The 22,795-nt window shown below is 34.8% G+C and overlaps 2 protein-coding genes across 2 annotated transcripts; both read left to right on the top strand.

Annotated features, from left to right (window-relative positions):
- Window positions 1-2,254: 2,254 nt before the first annotated feature.
- LOC146897865 ((+)-neomenthol dehydrogenase-like) lies at window positions 2,255-13,502 on the top strand. The gene is made up of 5 exons (XM_085731885.1): window positions 2,255-2,385; window positions 11,292-11,538; window positions 12,131-12,205; window positions 12,544-12,720; window positions 12,968-13,502. The coding sequence occupies exons 1-5, from the start codon at window positions 2,366-2,368 to the stop codon at window positions 13,343-13,345; spliced, it is 897 nt and encodes a 298-aa protein (XP_085588011.1). The 5' UTR covers window positions 2,255-2,365; the 3' UTR covers window positions 13,346-13,502.
- Window positions 13,503-18,003: 4,501 nt separating this feature from the next.
- Window positions 18,004-22,002, top strand: LOC146897864 ((+)-neomenthol dehydrogenase-like). The gene is made up of 5 exons (XM_085731889.1): window positions 18,004-18,305; window positions 18,405-18,651; window positions 20,237-20,311; window positions 21,128-21,304; window positions 21,453-22,002. The coding sequence occupies exons 1-5, from the start codon at window positions 18,286-18,288 to the stop codon at window positions 21,828-21,830; spliced, it is 897 nt and encodes a 298-aa protein (XP_085588015.1). The 5' UTR covers window positions 18,004-18,285; the 3' UTR covers window positions 21,831-22,002.
- The last annotated feature ends 793 nt before the right edge of the window (window positions 22,003-22,795 follow it).

Raw genomic sequence — 22,795 nt, 5'->3', positions numbered from 1 at the left:
GTCGTTTTTGCAGGTTCTATGGGTTCGCTCATTTCCGCGAATTCCTTCACGAATCTGCGGGAACCAATACGCAAAAGAACCGTGAACCGGTTCGCGCGAACTAATTCACGGTTCGCCACTCAACCAGCGAATTATGCGACTATGGTCTGGTGCATATGGGGTCACAAGTTCAAATCTAATCGGAGACAATTAGAGCCTGGTTCATCATCGTGGGAAAGCGGGAGGGAGATCTCGGTATTGGATCGTTGTATCGAAAGTCTTCTTGATAGAGTAGTCAGGAGGCATGTTCTGTTCTTAATAATGGTGATGCAAGTCTATGACGTGGGAGACGAATACTTGAGGGGGATTGTTGAGTTCAATTGTGAGAAATTAGTCCCACACCAACTATGAATTGATAAAATATGGAATATATAAGAGAGGCGACCCTATACCTAATGCCTTCAATTTAGCGTATGAGATGTCGCACCTTCTCTTCTGCTTATGGAGCATTGACTTATTGTTGCTCCTGACAAATGAAGCTTGGATACGGGATACGCAAAATTTTTAAAATTTAGGATACGATATGGCTACGATACGTTAACAAATTTTTTATACTAAGACATATATATGTAAAAAATTCAAGAAAATAAGCATTGATTACTCTTTATTATTATACTATTATAAAAATAATATATGTGATCAAAATAAAAAATGTAAAGTTTTCTTATAAACCATATTATATTTTCATTCATATGTTGGGATATCAAGAGAAGCATCATTAAAAGAACTCTACACAAATTTTGTCTAATGTTCATTAGTTGAATCTTCTCTCCCGTTACCTTCATCCGCAAGAAGTATAATTTTAAGCGGTTCATCAAGAAACAATTCTACCGATGCATATCTAAAATTGAATCATATACATTTCCACTGAATTTTCACAACATTGTTTCACTTTTTTACCCTTAATTTTTTCTAGGATACGTATATGGGAAATATATTATAATAAGTACCCTTGTGTATCTGTGGAGTATCCGATATGTATTCGATAAAATATTTTTTTTAAAATTAAATTTTTTAATTTTGATACTTCGTGGGTACGTATCCAAGAGTATTCGTGAAGCGTCAGTATCCGATACGTATCCGATACGGGTACGTCTCCGTGTTGGAGTATTTGTGCTTCATAGCTCCTGAAGCTCCTTTGGTCTCCCCAACAAGTGGTGTTAAGGTGCGATTTGAATCGGTGGGAGAACGAGAGTAGATCCTGGCATTGGATAAAGTATAGGATGTGAGAAACTCACACTTAAGCATTATATTGTTTGGGTCAAGTGTAAGTGGTTAGTCTCACGTCGTCCGCGAATGAAGAAAATGTTGAATATATATGAAAGGTGACGCAAATACCTAATGCTTTAAGATTTTGATGGAGATGTGATCTCTCTCCATCTCTTAGTTTTGAAAATCCTTGCTCACATAGTGTCCTGTGATTGAATTTGAAAATAAATTGATTTTCCCATTCTCTTGCATAAGATCAACAATTTAAACTAAAAAAGCAAGTAAAAGATATGTTTCACTTTTTCATTGTAGTTTTCATTTTCATATTCATAGTTTTTTTTATCAGACAGTCTAGTGGCTAGAATTCACTTTTTTCAAGGTAAATTAGTTTATTCCAACTATACCCATGATATGAAATATTTTACACTCAGTGTGTGTTTGGTTCAGCTTTGAATATAATTGATTCTGACAGAATTGATTCTGATAGAATTGATTCTGACAGAATTGATTCTGAGAGAATTGATTTATGTTTGGATACAATTATGTAGAATTGATTAAACAAACTGATTTATGTTTGGATACAATTATGTAGAATTGCTTTTGAATGTATAATTACTAAAATAGACATAGCTAAAGGAGAATTGATAAAGAATGAGAATTGATAAAGGGCAATAAAGGAAAATAATAGGTTGTAATAATAAAATATAAAATTTACTGTTTATAATTGATTCTAGAAAAGCTAGAAGCTAGGATTTGTAGCTTCATGAAGAATTGCTTTTGGAGGATAAAAACAATTCTGAAAAGTCAAACCAAACATGTTGTTTTTGACTAGAATTGCTTTTAGCACTGTTTATAATTGCTTTTGGCAAGCCAAAAGCTGAACCAAACAGGCCCTCAGTAACCTTACCATTTGAATTTAACTCATAGAATATCTCATGACATCATCGTTTTCTTTATCCACGTGTGTGTTGTTGCTCTCAATTACCGACACATCTTCATCTTCATTAAGCTACCGCAAAGACAACATTATTAACAAAATAGAACAACAATTTTTTTTTTTTAGGGAAAATAGAACAACAAATATCTCTTCAATCAAATTTCCAAAGTACAACTAAAGATGGGAGAACATAGAGAAAGGTAAGTAGTACTATGTAGTATCTTTCTTTCCTCTTTTGTATCCGTTGACCCCACACCTTTCCTGATCAGGAAAATCTTCCTTGTTATTACTCAAAGTTGATATATATGTATTTATTTTTTTATGATTTTATTTACTCTGAATATTATATCTGATTTGTGTTGTTCATTGTTGGATTGACATATTTTCTGGAATAAGCCATCAATTTACTCTACTAAAGTATCACTTTCACTCCAATTTAGTTTCAAACTATATATATAATATAAATTTCATAAAGTATATAAAATCCATCAATTTTGTTCATGTTATTAAGATATTAGAGACTAAATAAACAGATTTTCATATACTTTAGGATTGAGTTGATGGAATTTCATATACCATAGACTAAATTGATGGTTTCTTGTATTTTGTGCAACTTCTTCAAACATATGTATATTCATGGTGTTGAGGTTGATGGAGATGGTGAGGCCAAAACCAAAGGACCATTATTAATAAGATTTGTTTTTTTTTAAAAACGACCAATATTAATAATTAGTTGTTAGATTTTATTATTTTTCTACTTCGCTCGAGTTTGAATCTAGGACCTCCAATTCCTATACCACTTATGTAACGCCCACTTTTTCATAATTAATATTTAAGCGATTTATGGCTTTTTTTTTATTAGAATATTATGTGAATTATTATATATATGTATATATATATATTGGTAGAAGATATGTTAATAATATAAGTATTTTCTTAAGTGGGGGAGAAATATTGTTATTAGTAGAAATAATTAAATTACTAGGGGAAAGAGTAAGTTGTGGTGAGAAGAGCAATTAGGGAAAGAATAAAAGTCTGTGATTGGGAGAGAAAATCAGAACGCGTACAACAGAGGAAAGAAGAGAGCAAGAAGAGAAAACCAGAGAGAACCCTAAAGAACGAAGAACGCGGCTGTTGGATTTCAGAATCATAATCTAAGGTAAGGGTGAGACTAACTCTCATTATTAACAAGTTTTAATTCATAGAAGTGATCGATTGTTGTAGGTTTTAGGGATTGGGATTAGGTCAAAAATCATTAAAAGTGGAAGAATTAGGTGAATTTTGGTGTAGTTTGATGTAGACAGATGTTAATTAGTCATAGAACACGTTTAGATGCTGATTGGTGATGAATTAGAGGGCTGGGTAGTGAGAATTCGAGTGCTGAGATGTGTTGCAGAGCTCCGACAGAACCCTGTTCTGTCATCGCTCGCACCTGCGAGCGTTCCTACTCGCACCTGCGAGTAACCCTTTTTGCTCGCCACTGCGAGCAACGTTGTACGCAACTGCGAGTTGCCCCGTTGAACTCGCCACTGCGAGTTGTTTAGCTCGCAACTGCGAGTTAGTGCAGTACAGACCTGATGTTGTGCGAAATTGTGTCCTTTCGCCCGTATCTTTGATGAATTAGTTTCTGATGTTTATATTATAGATGATGTTGCTAATTACGATGTTCCAGTGATGCTGTTTTGATGTAATGAACTGTTGTGGATCATTTGTTAATTAATTTAACATTAAAAATGAAGATTGTTGCATTTAGAGTCGGGTTGTTGCATAGTCGGCGATGGGGGCTTAATGCCTGACAGGTTTTTATGACCTTAGCGATGGGGGCTTAATGCCCGACGGTCCAATTAAGACCTTAGCGATGGGGGCTTAATGCCCTGGTGGTACCACATGCATGTTGTTGTTGTCTAAGTTGTTGTTGATGTTGTTGTTGCATTGTAGAGTCATCATAACTAAAAATGAATGATGAATATTGTGATGATGTTGCCGTTTTGATGCTGTTGTTGCTGTCCCATTATTTATAATGATGTAAATGAAGTGAATTAAGATGAATATGTTACCTTCGAATAACTATGAAGTTGTGGATTACTTAACCTCGTTAAATGATGGCTAAATGATGATATTAATGTTAGATATATGCTGTTGGTTATCTTTTATGAATTATTATTTGTTTTTAATGAATGTGAAATCTCACCCCTTCTGCGTATATGTTGCCTCGACCGTGGGTAATGTGCAGGTAATAAAGACTAGCTGTGTTCGTGAGTAGACTCCTCACTTCGTGTCGTCTAGGATGCTCTGATACGTAACGGGATGGGGGTGTCTGATGATTGTTTTCCTTGTTACGTATTTTGTTTAATAAATGTTGAACATTTTATGAAGACTATTTGAGATGTTAAGTTGTGGCCTTATATGCCAAGATTTTATGTGACGTTGCGAACTAAATTTCCGCTGCATTTGATTATTGAATTTTATAAAGACAGGTTGCTTAAATAAATAGTATTTTCCCATTATTATATTGTTGTTAAATGATGTATTGATGTATGTGATGCTCCGTTATGTTGATGAACTCTGATAATTTTAATGAAATTTTTAAGTTGGGAAAACGGGGTGTTACAATTGGTATCAGAGCAGGTCGGTCCGTCCGGCCAAGTAGTGAGTCAAGTTGTGTTATTTTAGCAATTGGAATACCATTATTATGTTATTCTAAACGTTGTGTGTTGTGAAGTAAAGAAGAGTAGATCTGGAGGCTGCAAACCTTACCTGTTATAAGAGGACTAGAATGGCTGGAAGAAATGATGCTGCGATTGCTGCTGCTTTGGAAGCTGTAGCCCAAGCTGTAGGATAACAACCAAATGCTGGTGTTGGTGTTAATGCTGATGTAAGGATGTTGGAGGCCTTTCTGAGAAATCATCCTCCCACTTTCAAAGGAAGGTACGACCCTGATGGAGCACAGGCATGGCTCAAGGAGATTGAGAGGGTGTTCAGGGTTATGCAATGTACTGATGATCAGAAGGTGCGTTTTGGTACGCATATGCTATCTGAGGAGGCTGATGACTGGTGGGTGGGTCTTTTACCTGAATTAGAGCAAGGTGGTGCGGCTATTACTTGGGCTGTGTTTAAGGGAGAGTTCCTAAACAGATATTTTCCTGAAGATGTTCGTGGAAGGAAGGAGGTCGAGTTCCTTGAGCTGAAGCAAGGAAACATGTCGGTGACAGAGTATGCGGCAAAGTTTGTGGAGCTGGCTCAGTTCTATCCACACTATACTGGAGACAATGCTGAGTTTTCTAAATGTATCAAGTTTGAGAATGGTTTGCGTCCTGATATTAAGCGAGCCATTGGTTACCAACAGATCCGTGACTTTTCTGCGTTGGTGAGCAGGTGCAGAATCTATGAAGATGATTCAAAGGCTCATTATAAGATTATGAGTGAGAGAAGGGGTAAGCAGCAACAGAATCGTGGGAAGCCTTATAGTACTCCAGCTGATAAGGGCAAGCATAAGGTGAATGATGAGAGGAAGCCTAAGAAGAATGAGACTCTTGCTGGGATTGTTTGTTACAAATGTGGAGAAAAGGGTCACAAGAGTAATGCTTGTGGTGCTACTGAGACGAGAGGGTGCTACCGTTGTGGTGTCAAAGGGCATACAGTTGCAGAATGCAAGCACGATGACACTATTTGTTTCAATTGCGGTGGGAAAGGACATATTTCTGCTCAGTGTACTGAACCGAAGAAGGCCCCGGCTAGGGGTAAGGTTTTTGCTTTGACTGGTACTCAAACTGAGAATGAGGATCGTTTGATCAGAGGTACTTGCTACATTAATGATACTCCTTTAGTTGCTATTATTGATACTGGTGCTACACATTGTTTTGTTGCTTTTGATTGTGTTTCTAAGATGGGCCTTGCTATGTCTGATATGAATGGAGAAATGGTTGTCGAAACTCCAGCTAAGGGTTCGGTGACCACTTCTCTCGTCTGTTTACGTTGTCCCCTGTCTATGTTTGATCGTGATTTTGAGATTGATTTAGTATGTCTACCTTTGAGTGGAATGGATGTGATTCTTGGTATGAATTGGTTAGAGTACAACCATGTTCTCATTAATTGTTTTAGTAAGTCGGTGCGTTTCTCTTCTGCTGAAGAGGAAAGTGGCGCGGAGTTTTTGTCTACTAAGCAGCTGAAGCAGCTAGAACGCGATGGAATCCTAATGTTTTCTTTGATGGCATCCTTATCTTTGGAGAATCAAGCAGTGATCGATAAATTACAAGTAGTGTGCGATTTCCCTGAAGTTTTTCCTGATGAAATTTCTGATGTGCCACCGGAGAGAGAAGTTGAATTTTCTATTGATCTTGTTCCAGGAACGAAGCCTGTGTCTATGGCACCTTACCGTATGTCAGCTTCTGAGCTGGCTGAGTTGAAGAAACAGTTAGAAGATCTACTCGACAAGAAGTTTATTAGACCAAGTGTTTCACCTTGGGGAGCTCCAGTGTTACTGGTTAAGAAGAAAGATGGCAGTATGAGGTTGTGTATTGATTATCGACAGTTGAACAAAGTAACTATAAAGAATAGGTATCCACTTCCAAGAATTGATGACTTGATGGATCAGTTAGTGGGTGCACGTGTGTTCAGCAAGATTGACTTGAGGTCGGGTTATCACCAGATTAAAGTAAGAGATGAAGATATGCAGAAGACGGCTTTTAGGACGCGATATGGACATTATGAATATAAGGTGATGCCTTTTGGTGTTAGTAATGCACCTGGTGTATTTATGGAGTATATGAATCGCATTTTTCATGCATTTTTGGATCGCTTCGTGGTTGTGTTCATTGATGATATTCTGATTTATTCTAAGACGGAGGAAGAACATGCTGAGCATTTGAAGATTGTCTTGCAAGTGCTGAAAGAAAAGAAGTTGTATGCTAAATTGTCTAAGTGCGAGTTCTGGTTGAAGGAAGTAAGTTTTCTTGGCCATGTTGTTTCTGGTAGTGGTATTGCAGTTGATCCATCTAAAGTTGAAGCAGTATCACAATGGGAGACTCCGAAGTCAGTTACAGAGATTAGAAGCTTTTTGGGTTTAGCGGGTTACTACCGACGATTTATTGAAGGATTTTCTAAGTTAGCACTTCCGTTAACGCAGTTGACGTGTAAAGGTAAAACCTTTGTGTGGGATATTCATTGCGAGAACAGTTTTAACCAATTGAAGAAGCGTTTGACGACGGCTCCGATTTTGATCTTGCCGAAACCTGATGAACCTTTCGTAGTGTATTGTGATGCGTCCAAGTTGGGTTTGGGAGGTGTACTTATGCAAGATGGTAAGGTGGTTGCGTATGCATCAAGACAGTTGAGGACTCATGAACGAAACTACCCTACTCATGACCTTGAATTAGCTGCAGTTGTATTTGCACTTAAGATTTGGAGACATTACTTGTATGGTTCGAGATTTGAGGTGTTTAGTGATCACAAGAGCTTGAAGTATTTGTTTGATCAGAAGGAATTGAATATGAGACAGCGAAGGTGGCTCGAATTGTTGAAAGATTATGACTTTAGTTTGAATTATCATCCGGGTAAAGCTAATGTTGTTGCAGATGCCTTGAGTAGGAAGACTTTACACTTGTCGGCACTGATGGTTAAAGAGATGGAATTGCTTGAACAGTTCAGAGACTTGAGTTTGGTTTGCGAGATGTCGCCAAGGAGTGTGAAATTGGGGATGTTAAAGATCAACAATGAATTTTTGGATAGTATCAGAGAGGCGCAGAAAGTAGATGTGAAGTTGGTGGATTTAATGGTCGCGACCGATCCTGCTGTAGACAGTGACTTTAAGGTTGATGACCAAGGAGTGTTGAGATTTCGAGGAAGAATTTGTATTCCTGATAATGATGAGATGAAGATGATCCTTGAAGAAGGCCATAGAAGCAGTTTGAGTATTCATCCAGGAGCTGCTAAAATGTATCAAGATTTGAAGAAAATGTTTTGGTGGTCAGGTTTGAAGCGCGACGTGGCACAATTTGTGTATGCATGTTTGACTTGTCAGAAGTCAAAAGTTGAGCACCAGAAACCTGCTGGGTTATTGACACCGCTAGAGATTCCGGAATGGAAATGGGATAGTATATCCATGGATTTTGTGACGAGTTTGCCGAATACCAACAAAGGGAATGATGCAATTTGGGTGATCGTAGATAGATTGACAAAGTCGGCTCATTTCATTCCGATTAATATTACTTTTCCTGTGTCCCAGCTAGCAGAGATTTATGTTAGAGATGTCGTGAAGTTGCATGGTGTCCCATCAAGCATTGTGTCGGATAGAGATCCGAGGTTTACATCGAGGTTCTGGAAGAGTTTGCATGAGGCCTTGGGCACTAATTTGAAGTTAAGTTCAGCATACCACCCGCAGACGGATGGACAATTGGAAAGGACAATTCAGTCGCTGGAAGATTTGTTGAGAGTTTGTGTGCTTGAGCAAGGTGGAACTTGGGATAGTTATCTACCCCTGATAGAATTCACGTACAACAACAGTTACCACGCTAGTATTGGAATGGCACCCTTCGAAGCATTGTATGGTCGGAGATGCAGAACTCCGTTGTGTTGGTTTGAATCCGGTGAGAGTGTGGTATTGGGACCAGAGATTGTCCAACAGACTACTGAGAAGGTGAAGTTAATCAGAGAAAAGATGAAAGAATCACAGGATAGACAGAAAAGTTATCATGATAAGCGCAGGAAGGATCTTGAGTTTCAAGAAGGAGACCATGTGTTTTTGAGAGTCACTCCGGTGACGGGTGTTGGACGTGCATTGAAGTCAAAGAAGTTGACTCCGAGGTTTATTGGCCTGTATCAGATTTCAGAAAGGGTCGGAACGGTTGCTTATAGGGTGGGTTTGCCACCACATCTTTCGAACTTGCATGATGTGTTTCATGTATCGCAACTTCGGAAGTATGTGCCGGATCCATCCCATGTGATTCCAAGAGATGATGTGCAGGTAAGGGATAACCTTACAATCGAGACCCTACCGGTAAGAATAGAGGATAGAGAAGTGAAGAGGCTTAGAGGCAAGGAGATACCTCTTGTGAAGGTTGTTTGGGAAGGAGCAGCCGGTGAAAGGTTGACTTGGGAGTTGGAGAGTAAGATGCGGGAATCTTACCCAGAGTTGTTTGAACAAGGTACGTTTACGAGGACGTAAATATTCTAAGTGGGGGAGAGTTGTAACGCCCACTTTTTCATAATTAATATTTAAGCGATTTATGGCTTTTTTTTATTAGAATATTATGTGAATTATTATATATATGTATATATATATATTGGTAGAAGATATGTTAATAATATAAGTATTTTCTTAAGTGGGGGAGAAATATTGTTATTAGTAGAAATAATTAAATTACTAGGGGAAAGAGTAAGTTGTGGTGAGAAGAGCAATTAGGGAAAGAATAAAAGTCTGTGATTGGGAGAGAAAATCAGAACGCGTACAACAGAGGAAAGAAGAGAGCAAGAAGAGAAAACCAGAGAGAACCCTAAAGAACGAAGAACGCGGCTGTTGGATTTCAGAATCATAATCTAAGGTAAGGGTGAGACTAACTCTCATTATTAACAAGTTTTAATTCATAGAAGTGATCGATTGTTGTAGGTTTTAGGGATTGGGATTAGGTCAAAAATCATTAAAAGTGAAAGAATTAGGTGAATTTTGGTGTAGTTTGATGTAGACAGATGTTAATTAGTCATAGAACACGTTTAGATGCTGATTGGTGATGAATTAGAGGGCTGGGTAGTGAGAATTCGAGTGCTGAGATGTGTTGCAGAGCTCCGACAGAACCCTGTTCTGTCATCGCTCGCACCTGCGAGCGTTCCTACTCGCACCTGCGAGTAACCCTTTTTGCTCGCCACTGCGAGCAACGTTGTACGCAACTGCGAGTTGCCCCGTTGAACTCGCCACTGCGAGTTGTTTAGCTCGCAACTGCGAGTTAGTGCAGTACAGACCTGATGTTGTGCGAAATTGTGTCCTTTCGCCCGTATCTTTGATGAATTAGTTTCTGATGTTTATATTATAGATGATGTTGCTAATTACGATGTTCCAGTGATGCTGTTTTGATGTAATGAACTGTTGTGGATCATTTGTTAATTAATTTAACATTAAAAATGAAGATTGTTGCATTTAGAGTCGGGTTGTTGCATAGTCGGCGATGAGGGCTTAATGCCTGACAGGTTTTTATGACCTTAGCGATGGGGGCTTAATGCCCGACGGTCCAATTAAGACCTTAGCGATGGGGGCTTAATGCCCTGGTGGTACCACATGCATGTTGTTGTTGTCTAAGTTGTTGTTGATGTTGTTGTTGCATTGTAGAGTCATCATAACTAAAAATGAATGATGAATATTGTGATGATGTTGCCGTTTTGATGCTGTTGTTGCTGTCCCATTATTTATAATGATGTAAATGAAGTGAATTAAGATGAATATGTTACCTTCGAATAACTATGAAGTTGTGGATTACTTAACCTCGTTAAATGATGGCTAAATGATGATATTAATGTTAGATATATGCTGTTGGTTATCTTTTATGAATTATTATTTGTTTTTAATGAATGTGAAATCTCACCCCTTCTGCGTATATGTTGCCTCGACCGTGGGTAATGTGCAGGTAATAAAGACTAGCTGTGTTCGTGAGTAGACTCCTCACTTCGTGTCGTCTAGGATGCTCTGATACGTAACGGGATGGGGGTGTCTGATGATTGTTTTCCTTGTTACGTATTTTGTTTAATAAATGTTGAACATTTTATGAAGACTATTTGAGATGTTAAGTTGTGGCCTTATATGCCAAGATTTTATGTGACGTTGCGAACTAAATTTCCGCTGCATTTGATTATTGAATTTTATAAAGACAGGTTGCTTAAATAAATAGTATTTTCCCATTATTATATTGTTGTTAAATGATGTATTGATGTATGTGATGCTCCGTTATGTTGATGAACTCTGATAATTTTAATGAAATTTTTAAGTTGGGAAAACGGGGTGTTACAACTTAGCTCAAACCAGATGAGTTACCTAGCCCTCGCAATACGATGTTGGCATATCCAACCATGTGTTTGAGTCTGATTGATATTCTAATCCTTGTGTGTTCTTCCTCTTTCTCAGGTATGCAGTGGTGACTGGATCGAACAAAGGAATTGGATTTGAGATAGTAAGGCAATTAGCTTCAGCTGGAATCAAAGTGGTGCTTACATCAAGAGATGAGAAAAGAGGTCTTCATGCTTTGGAGACACTCAAAGCCTCTGGTCTTTCTGATTTTGTTGTTTTTCGTCAACTAGATGTGGCTGATGCTGCAAGTGTAGCTACTCTTGCAGATTTTATCAAATCTCAATTTGGCAAACTTGATATTCTGGTAACATTGAAATTTAATAGTTAATGCTCTACTTGTCCTGTTTTGTACTCCCTTAAGTTTGATTGTTTTAAAAACCAAGATATAATTAAGTATGTTTCTCTATTTGTATTCTTACAAACTCCTAAAACATACATTAAAGGAATGCATATTTGGCCATATTCCTCCTGTCTTCCGGAGCTCCCTCTCCTCTCGTGTGGAGGTTTATTCCCCCTATCGATGGGAGTTTGACTCGTGTTACTCACCGCCTCCTCACCTTCGACGGTCCTGATAAAAAGTAGTCAATTTGATACGAACAGGTGATTAATTTTGACATTACTGAGAAATTTTTTAGTCGAAACGAGCATACAACAGTAGTCAACTGTGGTTTCTCTCATCATCGTTGTCATTTACCGTGGACAGAAAACCTTGCTAACCTAGTTTCTCTTTGTTTTGTGATGCTCATCTTGTTAGGCTTTACCAACAGTTTTTTCCGTTAAGGGGTTGGAGATTATCCAAACACTTTTGTTTCAATCAGTTATAATCCTTGTGGAATTTTCTTTGAATGAATTTGTTTTTTTGTATATATTTCATCAACAACGATTGTATTGTGTAGGTTAACAATGCTGGGATTAACGGAATCGAAATCAAAGACAGTGATTTATACAGTCAAGTACTCATTACGAACGGGGTTAGTATATACCAACACATGTTATGAATCTAGTCAATTATAGATGCAGAAAAGAAAGTGATTGAAACTTGATACAACCCTGCACTGACTGGATCCTCAATTTCATACATTTCTTGATCATTTGAATATCCATCATGCATATGTACTGGAAATTATATTAAGAACTTTGACCAAATATCAATATTTCCCATTAAAGATCATTTTACTAGATGTAACACAATGAAGATTTTTATTGATTCTGGTCATATCTTTGTCTAGTATTATGGCATTCTGATTGACAATGTTCAATGTCAAATGACAAATCCGAAAATAACAACATTGATGTTCTTAACTTGCAGGCACAATCTGATGAGGAATTGAGAAGGACAATGACATATACATATGAGTTAGCTAAAGAATGCATTCAAATAAATTACTATGGGGCTAAAAGAACATTTGAATACCTTCTTCCCCTCCTTCAGTTATCTGATTCACCAAGAGTAGTCAATGTATCATCAGGATTGGGCAAGATAGAGGTATGCTTATTTTTACATAAATAAATTGTTAATAATGATTAAGCTTGTAATTATATGTTTAAAATCATTACTCATTTTTCAAGGCTTAAATATGATCTATTTTTAAATTTTTTATCGACTCTAACGTAGTATATATATATATATATATATATATTGAACTTCTATAGTATACCGTTATGTTTTTTACTCAATCTCCTTTGAACTAAATTTGCATTATATCTAATATTGATTATTGATGTCAAATTAGTTTGTATCGAATGAATGGGCTAAAGGAGTCTTCAGTGATGTCGAAAACCTAACAGAAGAGAGAATAGATGAAGTGATAAATGAGTTTACCAAAGATTTTGAAGAAGGTTCCTTAGAAAGAAAAGGATGGCCAAGATATTTGGCTGCCTATACTGTTGCTAAAGCTTCTATGAATGCCTATACAAGAGTTACTGCAAAGAAGTATCCCAACTTCTGCATCAATTGTGTTTGCCCTGGATATGTCAAAACAGATATAACTGCTAATACTGGTTTCTTTACAGTAGAAGAAGGTGCTGCTAATCCTGTTAGGTTAGCACTGCTTCCTAATGGTAGTCCATCTGGCGTTTACTATATCCGGAATGAAGTCTATCCGTTTTGATGATTTTATATGGAGAATGATAATAAGTGTCCTTACGATAATGTTTAAGCAATATAAATATGAAACTTTTGTATAAAAAGTGATGTGTTTAATACTGTATCAAATGTTTGACTTGTATTTTCAAGATAATTTTTTTTTTTTTTTTGAATTCCTTAAACAGTTTCTTTAGAAAGCTTGTTAGCGTGGATGATTCATATTATTTATATCGTACGGTTTTATGGATTATAAATAAACTTCATTGCTTGAATTGCTGAAGGGTTGAGCATCCAGTTTCTTAACAATACACCAAGTCGAAAAGTCATCATTGGAAAATTTGACTTCATGCACAATCCCACCGAAGATCATAATTTTATGCCACAGCCAATCCCACCAAAAACCAGCAAGAAAAAGCGTACCAAGCTCCCCACCACACACCATAGATCGAAGTCGGTCATAAAAATCATTTGAGTCAAGAAATAATAAGTGATAAATATTCTACTCTTTACCACAACCACATGAAGATAACAAAAAGCTAGAATTCAGTACTCTTCTTCATGCCAAGTTATCTTTAGTCCGAATCTTATTGATCAGAAACCTCCAAACAAATAACAAAACTTTTAACGACACAACTTTCTTCCAAATAAGCTCGGAGAGCAAAGGGTTTAATAGTTCGTCATGAGTCAGCAGGTGATAGACTCCCTTAGCTGAATGCTCAACATCATAATCAGGATCACAAATCCATTTATCAACAACATTTTCGTACAAAACAGTTACCTAACACAGAACGATTTAGTAATCCCTCCGTCCTGAAATAACTGAATCATTTGCAAAAAAAAAAAAAATTGTTCTAAATAATTGACTCATTTTACTTTCAATGCAATATTAAAAACTTTTTTTAATTATAACTCTAATTAGTACTCCCTCCGTCCCATAATATAAGCAAAAAAAAAAACTCATTTTCTTTGTCCCAAAATATAAGCAAAAAAGACAAACTTTTATCCTATTTAATCTTGTTTTTTTAAAAAATCTCATTTCCAAGAAATTTTTTTGTTTATTCTCATCAAATTAAATGCAAATTAGTACATTCAATTTTCTCTCTCTTTCATTTTTTCCATAACCAATAGCCAATGAAAATTGTTTTTACATCTTGCTATAAAACTTTTCCAAAAAAACACAAAAAACTATACTCCAAATTCTTATGTTTTAGTTTTCTTAATAAGTGTGATTTTTTATTTTTATTTTTTGCTTATAATTTGGGACGGAGGGAGTGCTACTTTCATCACTTTCAATTCAATAGATTCTATTTGCATTTATAGTGATGGGGATGCACCAATATTGACAATGCACTCACTCTGTCTTTCACTTATACATTTTTTTTTTATGTGTGATATGAAGAAAAAAAAAACTCAGTTGTTAAGGAACCGAGGGAGTATAACTTATTTGATATACCAATTACCAAATCTTTAAAAGTTCAACCTTGATATCAATTGTTTTTAATTTCTTGTTAATTAATGAAGGTTAACTCAGTTGAGAAGGTTTGACTCATACCCTACATGATGTGAGTTCAACTCTCACCGCCAGCATAAGGACTTGTAAGTATTTCTATTAGTGTTGGTTGAACTTTGAGGTCTGCCTTGACTCTGAGCAAATTATATAATAGAGTTAAATAAGTTTTTAATCCCAATAAATATAGCAAAATCTACTTTTAGTCTTCATAAAAAAAAGACATGTTTTGATCCCTTAAAAAAAATTCAGCAAGCAGTTTTAGTCCCTATTAAATTAAAATTTGTTTAATTATGCTTAAACTTCTAAATTTTTGAATGACTTTTTACAAACATGTTAAGAATATTATAAGAAACCTTTTTTTGTAAAAAAATATATATTTTTTTAACAATCAAGAATTAAATGTGAATTTTTCTAAATGCCAAAATTTTAAAAATTAAATTAATAAAAATTTGGACCAAAATATCAAAGTTTGAGCTAATTTTTTGTGGATAAACTTTGTGTAATGTTTTAAATAAGTATGTAAAAAATCATTTAAAAGTATAAAAATTTTAATCATGATTAAATATATTTGAATTTTACAAGGTCTAAAATTATATGATGGAAATTTTTATAGAGACCAAAACATGTCACTTTTTTCATGAGAAGTAAAAACAAAATTGACTATATTTGTAAAAACCTAATTTTTTTTAACCCTATATAATACGGATAAAAATATAAATCAATTGATATAACATCTATTTATTAAATATTGATAATACGTAAGGGTCAAACTCAAAACCTAACATAAAACCCTTAAAAAGAACCTTTGTGATCCCAACTAAGACCACCAAAACTTATCAAACCAAAATCCATAAAAATAATGCTACCAACTTTTAATAACTTCACCTTCATGCTTTTTTTTTTTTTTTTGAGAAAATTCACCTTCATGCTAATCGCTTAAAATAAGAAAAGTTTACTTTTACTTTTCTTCACATTTTCATTCTCTTCTATACTTCCAATCGGTTATGTATCAACTATTCAAAAGGAGGAATACTTACTTGGTCACAAGCACAAACAAAAAGTGGTTAGGCACACACACATAAATTGATAAAATTAGAAGAAAAATAATTGAATGATGTGACTACATTTTTTCTCATTTACTTTTCTACCTTTATGTGAGTGTGCCCAAATATTTTTCATTTGTATGTGTGCCTATGTTAGACTTTCTCATTCAAAAGGGAGAGAAGAGGTATATTATTCATTTTAAATTTCAAAACAAGACCGTATTAACTTTAATCACCATTAGACCAAACAACAATCACATTCTGTCTTTCCTTTTTCTTTTTTTTTTTTTAAATTCAATCTATTGACCATGTACAATGGCAAATAAAATTAAATAACCTTCAACACCCACTTTTTCAATTCCCAACACTCCACACCATTTTCTCTCTCTTAATTCAACACCCATTCAATTTTTACCACTCCAATGGTTTTCATTCAACACCCTACCCCACCACTTGTTATTTCTTATTCTTATTTAATTTTTGTTTTTATAATTACATAAAATTATAATTATCGATTATAACTAAATTAAAATAATACAATTACTTTTTTTTTAAAACAATATTTATTTAAATAATTTATTTTTATTTTCTTAACTTAAAATGCAATACAACAAACTAAGCACGCGACACATAAATAACTTAAAATGCAAGACAACAAACAAGCACACAACACACACATAATTTATTTAGTACGATACAAATAATCTTCAATTACGAAACATTTCAAACTTTGTCCATATGTGCTTCACTAGATCTGCTTGCAATTCGTGATGAACATTTGGGTAATCAGAAGAATTTTGGGTTTTGAATTTATTATTATTGGGATCCATTTCACTAAGTAAACACTAAAACTTCAAAAGAAAAATTAATAATAAGATTAAGAGAGTGAAAAACTTGGTTTTTTTCTGTGTCCAAATCAAATGATCAAAGTCTCTATTTGTAGGGAAAAAAAATCACGAATTTTGGTAAAAAAAAAATTAAAAATAATTATTTGCAATGAAATAATTGAGTCCAAATTATTAAGAAGATAAAAATCCAAGCAACCAATCGTAGCAAGCCACGTGTCACAGCTTTTATCCATTTCTCTTTCTCTCTCCGCGTTGCCTGTCACTCACTCTCCCTGTCGGCGAGTGAGATACACGCGCCTGTTTGTAGCCACTCACGTCGCGCCACGTGTCTTATCGGGCCAGGCTTTCAACATGTTGAATATATTCACCATCTCTTTCCTCCAACTCACTTTCAACACCCCCACTCCAATGGTCTAAACATGTTGAATGCATATTCAATAACCCCATTGCACTTGGTCACGTGAACCGCACTTATAAATTATTGAAATAATCTAAGACCATGTACAATGGGAAAAAAATTTCAATACCCTTCAACACCAACTTTTTCAATTCCCAACACTCCACATCATTTTCTCTCTCTTAATTCAACACTCATTCAATTTTTACCACTCCAATGGTAAACATTCAACACCCTACCCCACCACTTTTTATTTCTTATTCTTATTTAATTTTTGTTTTTATAATTACATAAAATTATAATTATCGATTTAAATTAAATTAAAATAATACAATTAATTTTTTTTAAAAACAATATTTATTTAAATAATTTTTTTTCTTAACTTAAAATGCAATACATAAAATTATAATTATTGATAATTGTTGGGATTTTGGTAGCTAAATGGGTAATCAGAAGAATTTTGGGTGTTGAATTGATTGTTATTGGGATCCATTTCACTAATCAAAGACTAAAACTTTAAAAGAAAGACTAATAATGAGATTAAGAGAGTGAAAAACTTGATTTTTTTTTCTGTGTCCAAATGAAATGATCCAAGTCTCTATTTATAGAGAAAAAAAATGACGAATTTTGGTAAAAAAAAAAAATATTTGCAATGAAATAATTGAGTCCAAATTATTAAGAAGATAAAAATCCAAGCAGCCAATCGTAGCAAGCCACGTGGCAATGTTTTTATCACTTCCCCTTTCTCTTTCCGCGTTTCCTGTTCCTCACAGCCTTTGTCGGCGCGTGACGTGCACGCGCCATTTTCGGCCAATCTCGCGAAGCCACGTGGCAGGTTGGACAGCATTTCAACTTGTTGAATTAATTCACCATCTCTTTCCTCCAAGTCATGTTCAATAAGGGCACTACAATGGTTAAACATGTTGAATGTGGGATTCAACAACCCCATTGCACATGGTAACAAGATATATCTTGTCGTGTAAAGTCAAAGATGTCAACTAAAGCAAAAATGATATGATGAATTGTTGTGTAGACTTTGGAGGATAAGGGAGGGAAAGAAAGGGAAGCAAAATTAGAATTTGTGTGTGGTTGAGAAATTCCCAAGAAAAGAAAATATCTCTTTGTTTAACAGCACGTTCATATTTCCCAGTGCAATATTGTCGCAAGATGGGAGAACCGACAAAAAGGTAGTATGATCAAATCATTTTACTAGAATCTTTATCATATCCCAAACAGGTTCTTGAATATTTTGGATCTTTCTTATCCTTGTGCCTCTCTTCTTTTAGGTATGCAGTGGTGACAGGATCAAACAAAGGAATTGGGTTAGAGATAGTAAGGCAGTTAGCTTCAGCTGGAATCAAAGTGGTGCTTACAGCAAGAGATGAGAAAAGAGGTCTTCATGCTTTTGAAACACTCAAAGCTTCTGGTCTTTCTGACTTTGTTGTATTTCATCAACTAGATGTTGCTGATGCAGCAAGTGTAGCCTCTCTTGCAGATTTTGTCAAATCCCAATTTGGCAAACTTGATATTCTGGTAACAAGAAAATTTAATCAACTGTTAAATATGTTTTAGCGGAAGAAAAAATCTTTTGATGTTAGTCCATCTAAAAGTTTTAACCCTTTTTAGTCTTAACATTGGTCGATTCTATGATGCATAAATGAAAAAGTCTTGTATTATGAAGTTAGTTTCTACTATTAGATGAATAAATACCACCATTAAATCAAATGAAATCTATTGTAATTATTAGATCCAATGATGAAAAAGACATGTATGCATGCATGGTGCAAGATCATTTTGTGCATGTTAGACAAAGACGTTATAACACTATACAAGTGTGTGCTAATAGTTTTACAGAAGAACTATAAAGTATCTTATTTATATAAATTTGGAGGAATAAAAATTGATATTTTTTTTGAGACATATTTAACCCATTAATGAATATATTATACACTAGTAAGTAGTAACTGAAGAAATATTTAGCACATCTTGAAATTTCTACCCATTAGACTAAAGTGAAATAATAATTCACTTGATATTGCATGCTTTACAATGTTGTTCTATAGTTTTTTCGATCTTCTTTAGGTTCCATTGTAAGCTAGGGAATTCATCGTGGTATTCGAGTTTTTTATTTATTTAATTTTAATTCATTTATGCAAGTCATTTCCTTAGGCATGGTAAAGGGACCCACACCCTTGGGTACCCACCCCATTCCATAACCACCACCCGTGACTTTGATGGAAAATACCTTTTTTCATGGGGTTCGAGTTAGAGTTTTTTTTTCTAATATAAGCAGTGATATTTGAACAACTATTTAGGACAACTTTTGTTACTAACTTCTTTTTTCTCACTTTTCATTGGTCAAGAACAATGGAGAGAGAAAAAGGAAGAGAGAGAATAAAAACATAATGTGAGTATGAGAGAGAGTTGTCATAAAATGGTTGTACAAATATCATTTCTCTTTTCTAATATACACTAACATTATTAGAGATGTTGATGGTGGTGTTGAGGATGGAGACATGATAATATAAATTTGAGGATTGGGAGTGCGGAGTAATCATCGTCCCCAGTCATATCAAATGTCAGATTTGCATTCGGTGTGAGTTGCGGGCGGAGCCTTTACTATGTTGGAACCAATAGGGAGATGTAGGATTCAATGATGGATTCAACCTATGTGGGTGTTTGGATGGGGCCCATATCTTTGAGTTGCTTATGTGGGTTGGCCTTTGTCCGGTTTTTTTTCTTCTTCCTGTTTTTGTTGTTCTTTCCTTTTCGACTTTATTGTTGGAGTTGTTAGTTGTTATTTTGAGTGTGCAGGTAGGGTTCCTTTTGTTGTTTGGGGTTTCCGTTTCTTTTCTTGGTCTTGGTGCTTGGTTGGTGGTCCCCTGCGCTGGGTTTTTCCACCCTGAGATTGTTTGTCATTCTTTTTCCATTGTTATATATTCTTTTGAAATAAAAAAAATGTCGCATTTCATATAGGTGATAATACTTATTTTAGTATTAAATAGGATAGTTTCCATTTAACCAGCTTGATAAAAAAAATTCAGTCATTATAAGTTCCTTACTAGAGTTGATACATGTTGTTTGTATATATTTCTTGAATAAAGATTGTATCATGTAGGTTAACAATGCTGGGATTAGCGGGGCTGAAGTTAAAGACCGTGATTTATTCACTTCTGCAATCATGACGAGTGGGGTTAGTATATACAAACTTTGAAACTTACCTATGTTGTGTATCTATTGAATAAAAGTTAAAAAGTTGATTGCATCTGCACTGAATCGATGCTGATCAATTTGCTACTTTTTTTTTATCAATTTGAACATCCATCATAAATATGTACCGGAAATTGTATTAAGATTTTTTACCAACCAAAACAGTAAATTTTAATATTTCCTATTAAGCATTATTTTACTCGAGTACTAACAATAATACAATGAAGATTCTTATTGTTTCTTCTGGTCATATCTGTGTAGTATTGACATTCTTATAGTTAATGTTCAATGCCAACCAAATTCTGAAAGAGAATCTTTAGTATGATGGAATATATTGGTCTAGGTGTTTTAATTTATTTGGTCTTGCAGCCACGGCGATATGTTTATGGGTGGAGTATGAATTCTCTATACTGGCGGCACCAATGCAAGTGATTGCACTTGCACTGATGCAATAATTTCAAAACCGTTGGATCTGATTACAAGTGGGTATCCAACGGTTTTGTAGCCACTTTACCATTATTGCACAAGATAAATGTCATGATATTTTTTATTTTTTTTTAACATCAATGTCATGATATATTCATTGTAGCCAAATTAAAAGCTTTGGTTTTCTCCCTTCCTAATGAATAAGCCACCTCACTACATGAAAATGTCATGATATATAAGAAGTACTAGTCTATAATTGTCTTGTGAAATTTGAAACTGGAAGCTGTTCGAAGTTTATTATGTTTAATAGTTTTGTTTTTAGGACATGGATATTTTTATTGGTTTTAATTTTTGAGTTGTTCTCATCTTGCAGGCACTACCTGATGAAGAATTGAGAAGGGCAGTAACACAAACATATGAGTCAGCTAAAGAATGCATTCAAATAAATTATTATGGTGCTAAAAGAACATTTGAATACCTTCTTCCCCTTCTTCAATTATCTGATTCGCCAAGAGTAGTCAATGTATCATCATTTTTGGGCAAGACAGAGGTAAGCTAATATGTACATTTATGATCTATTTAATTTTTAAAGTTTTTAATGAGCCAAACTTGCAATTTTTTAATTTTTCTAAGCACATGCACTTTGTTATTTTCCTTTGACCAAATTTGCATTATCACTAATATTGATGTCAAAGCAGCTTGTATCAAATGAATGGGCTAAAGGAGTCTTAACTGATGTTGATAACCTCACAGAAGATAGAATAGATGAAGTGATAATGGAGTTTATCAAAGATTTTGAAGAAGGGTCCTTAGAAAGAAAAGGCTGGCCTAGGTTTGCAGCTGCCTATACTGTTGCCAAAGCTTCTATGAATGCCTATACAAGAATTCTTGCAAAGAAATATCCTACCTTCTGCATCAACTGTGTTTGCCCTGGTTATGTTAAGACTGATATGACTACTAATACTGGTATGTTGACAGTAGAAGAAGGAGCTGCAAATCCAGTTAGGTTAGCACTACTTTCCAATGGTAGTCCATCTGGCCTCTTCTATAGTCAGAACAAAATCTCTTCGTTTTGATTGATATTTTTTTAGAGAATTTTAACAATTGTCCTTGGAGTGGAGTTTATGTAATCCAAATAGGTTCTTTTGTAGAGAAAATGATGTATTTAGTACTTTGACCGATGTTTGACTTGTATCTCGCTACAAGATAATTTTTTTTTTTAATTCCTTAAACAATTTCCTTAAAACACTTATTATTTTGATTCATAAATATATATTGTATGATTTTATGGATTATGAAACTGTTTCATGGGCAACATGGCCATTGCCCCAAGCCGTTCGCTAATGCAGATATCCAACCTGAAATTCTATAGAATTTTGCAAGCTAAAATGAGTGTCGCTTTAGCCAAAAAAATTTGTTTCAAAATGAGTGTCGCTTTCGGTTTCCAATGCAATAATAACTTTTTCTTTTCAATTGTGCCCTCCAATTAATACTCTACACACTACTTCCAAAGTATTACTTTTAAAACTAACCAATAGTTAATAAGGATAATCTGGTAAAATAACCATTCTTTTTCTCTTAATCATTGCATTTCTTAATATGTGTCTAAACACTTAAAACGACACTCATTTTGAAACGGATGGAATAATATAATGTAGGCTTTGAGACTATCAACTTGCCACACCAATGATTCCTATTAACTCCAAAGCTCCACTTTTATGGCTACTAAACCTAATCAAAAGCTCACAATCCGGGACTGATAAATTTAACAATATCTCAAGCAAACCCGCGAATGACCAAAACTTAGGCAGCAGTAGAATGTTAATAGAGACCGGATAAATGTCCGAAAATTATGCATAAACATTGAAAAAAATTCTATATGATTACAAATATAATAATATGAAATTAAGAAAATAATCTTGCCTTAAAACACTATGGAAAATAAAATATACAAATTTAGACAACAAAAAATTAGCTGATTAAAAGTTGTAGACATCACAAGTTGACAAGAAATATGTTAACCTAAGTCACCACCAACTTA

This window comes from Medicago sativa, chromosome 8 (genome assembly GCF_051527215.1).
Source record: "Medicago sativa cultivar Bolivia chromosome 8, Bolivia_mono, whole genome shotgun sequence".
In the NCBI taxonomy this organism is placed as follows: Eukaryota; Viridiplantae; Streptophyta; class Magnoliopsida; order Fabales; family Fabaceae; genus Medicago; species Medicago sativa.
This window is presented reverse-complemented; position numbering and strand designations above follow the sequence as displayed.